Source organism: Penaeus japonicus, unplaced genomic scaffold (genome assembly GCF_977035675.1).
Source record: "Penaeus japonicus unplaced genomic scaffold, GWHDUDI00000001_assembly GWHDUDI00000017, whole genome shotgun sequence".
NCBI lineage: Eukaryota > Metazoa > Arthropoda > Malacostraca > Decapoda > Penaeidae > Penaeus > Penaeus japonicus.
Genome location: NW_028234419.1, coordinates 21,464,092 through 21,465,273, shown reverse-complemented (window position 1 = coordinate 21,465,273; position 1,182 = coordinate 21,464,092). Strand labels below are relative to the sequence as shown.

At 50.2% G+C, this 1,182-nt stretch overlaps 1 protein-coding gene across 1 annotated transcript in view; it reads right to left on the bottom strand.

Moving 5' to 3' along the window:
* Window positions 1-669, bottom strand: part of LOC122254667 (cuticle protein CP1876) — an 810-nt gene extending 141 nt beyond the window's left edge. The window contains exons 1-2 of the mRNA XM_043018467.2: window positions 467-669; window positions 1-380 (exon numbers count right to left, since the gene is read on the bottom strand). The exon at window positions 1-380 is cut by the window's left edge and continues 141 nt beyond it. Of these exons, the coding sequence (XP_042874401.2) occupies window positions 1-380; window positions 467-478 (392 nt within the window). The 5' untranslated portion in view covers window positions 479-669. The remainder of the gene's footprint in view (window positions 381-466) is intronic.
* Between the last annotated feature and the right edge of the window lie 513 nt (window positions 670-1,182).

Sequence of the window (1,182 nt, the reverse complement as noted above, 5' to 3'; positions counted from 1 at the left end):
TGGTTGTACAGGCGGAAGAACTCAGCCTTGGCGGCAGACACTTCGGGAGTGTCATGAACCTGGCCGGGGACGCCGTAGCTGAGGGCAGTTTGGTAGGCGACGGGGCCAGCGTAATGGCCAGTTGGCACGGCGTAGTGGGCGGCGGGCGTGCCGTAGCGGAGGGCGCCAACGGCCGCCAGCTGCGCCTGGTAGGCCCTGAAGAAGGCGTCGCGAGCGGCGGCGACTTCGTAGGTATCGGACACGGGAGTGATGGTTCCGTCGACGCCGGCGGGGACGGTGGCGGCTACGGGCCCGACGTACCCAGGCTGGCCGTAGTTGTAGCCGTAGTTGTAGGCCTGCCGGGGGGAGGCGGAGCACACGCCCAGTACTGCCAATACAACCTGGAGAATATATGTAATGGAGTAACATATGACAGACAAGCATAGTCAGTTGGTTATGTCACAGTAGCACAGCTGAGAATTCTTACCAGAGTCTTCATGATGCTTGTGTGATAAAGTCGTCACCCGAAGTGTGTGCTTGGAGCGCCTTGCCCCACTATTTGTAGTCCCTTGGCGCCCGTGACTCGCGCGGCCAGGTCTTATTGTTTCCACCTCTGACCTTGCGTGATCCCAAGTGCGAGACTTTTATTCTCGTTTGCTACAAGTTTATATTGCGATACTTGATTCACGCAATGCGCTGTGAGTCGGGTAAATGATAAGTACTTATTTGCATTACAACAAATATTTACAGTACTAACTCAATATCTATGCCATTTCACATCGAAAATTTAGACATAGAAGAGAAGCAAATAGCGCCTAATCAACCAATTAAAAGATAAGCGACTTTCATCATGCACGTACTGGAAAAAGGTCAGTGTCTACTTCGGGCCAAGAAAAATGCATACCCGTGCTAAACGTGTCCCTTGGGAACAGACTCGAGGCGAGGCATAGCACAAAGCCAGATGGAACAAAGGTCTTTAGTGCTGGTATCCCGTGGGCTGCGTTTATCTTTTTTTCTTTTATCATTTTTATAGCATGTGCGTGTAGTATAAGTGCGTATAAATATCCGTCACACTTTCTTTTGAATATGTAATTTTTGAGTTATCGAAGCTGGGTTGCGTAGGTGGCAGCAGGTGGCCCCATGTTTAAGCGAGATATCTTGCAGTAGGAATTGTATCTGAATAATTTTCATAATTCCAATTAC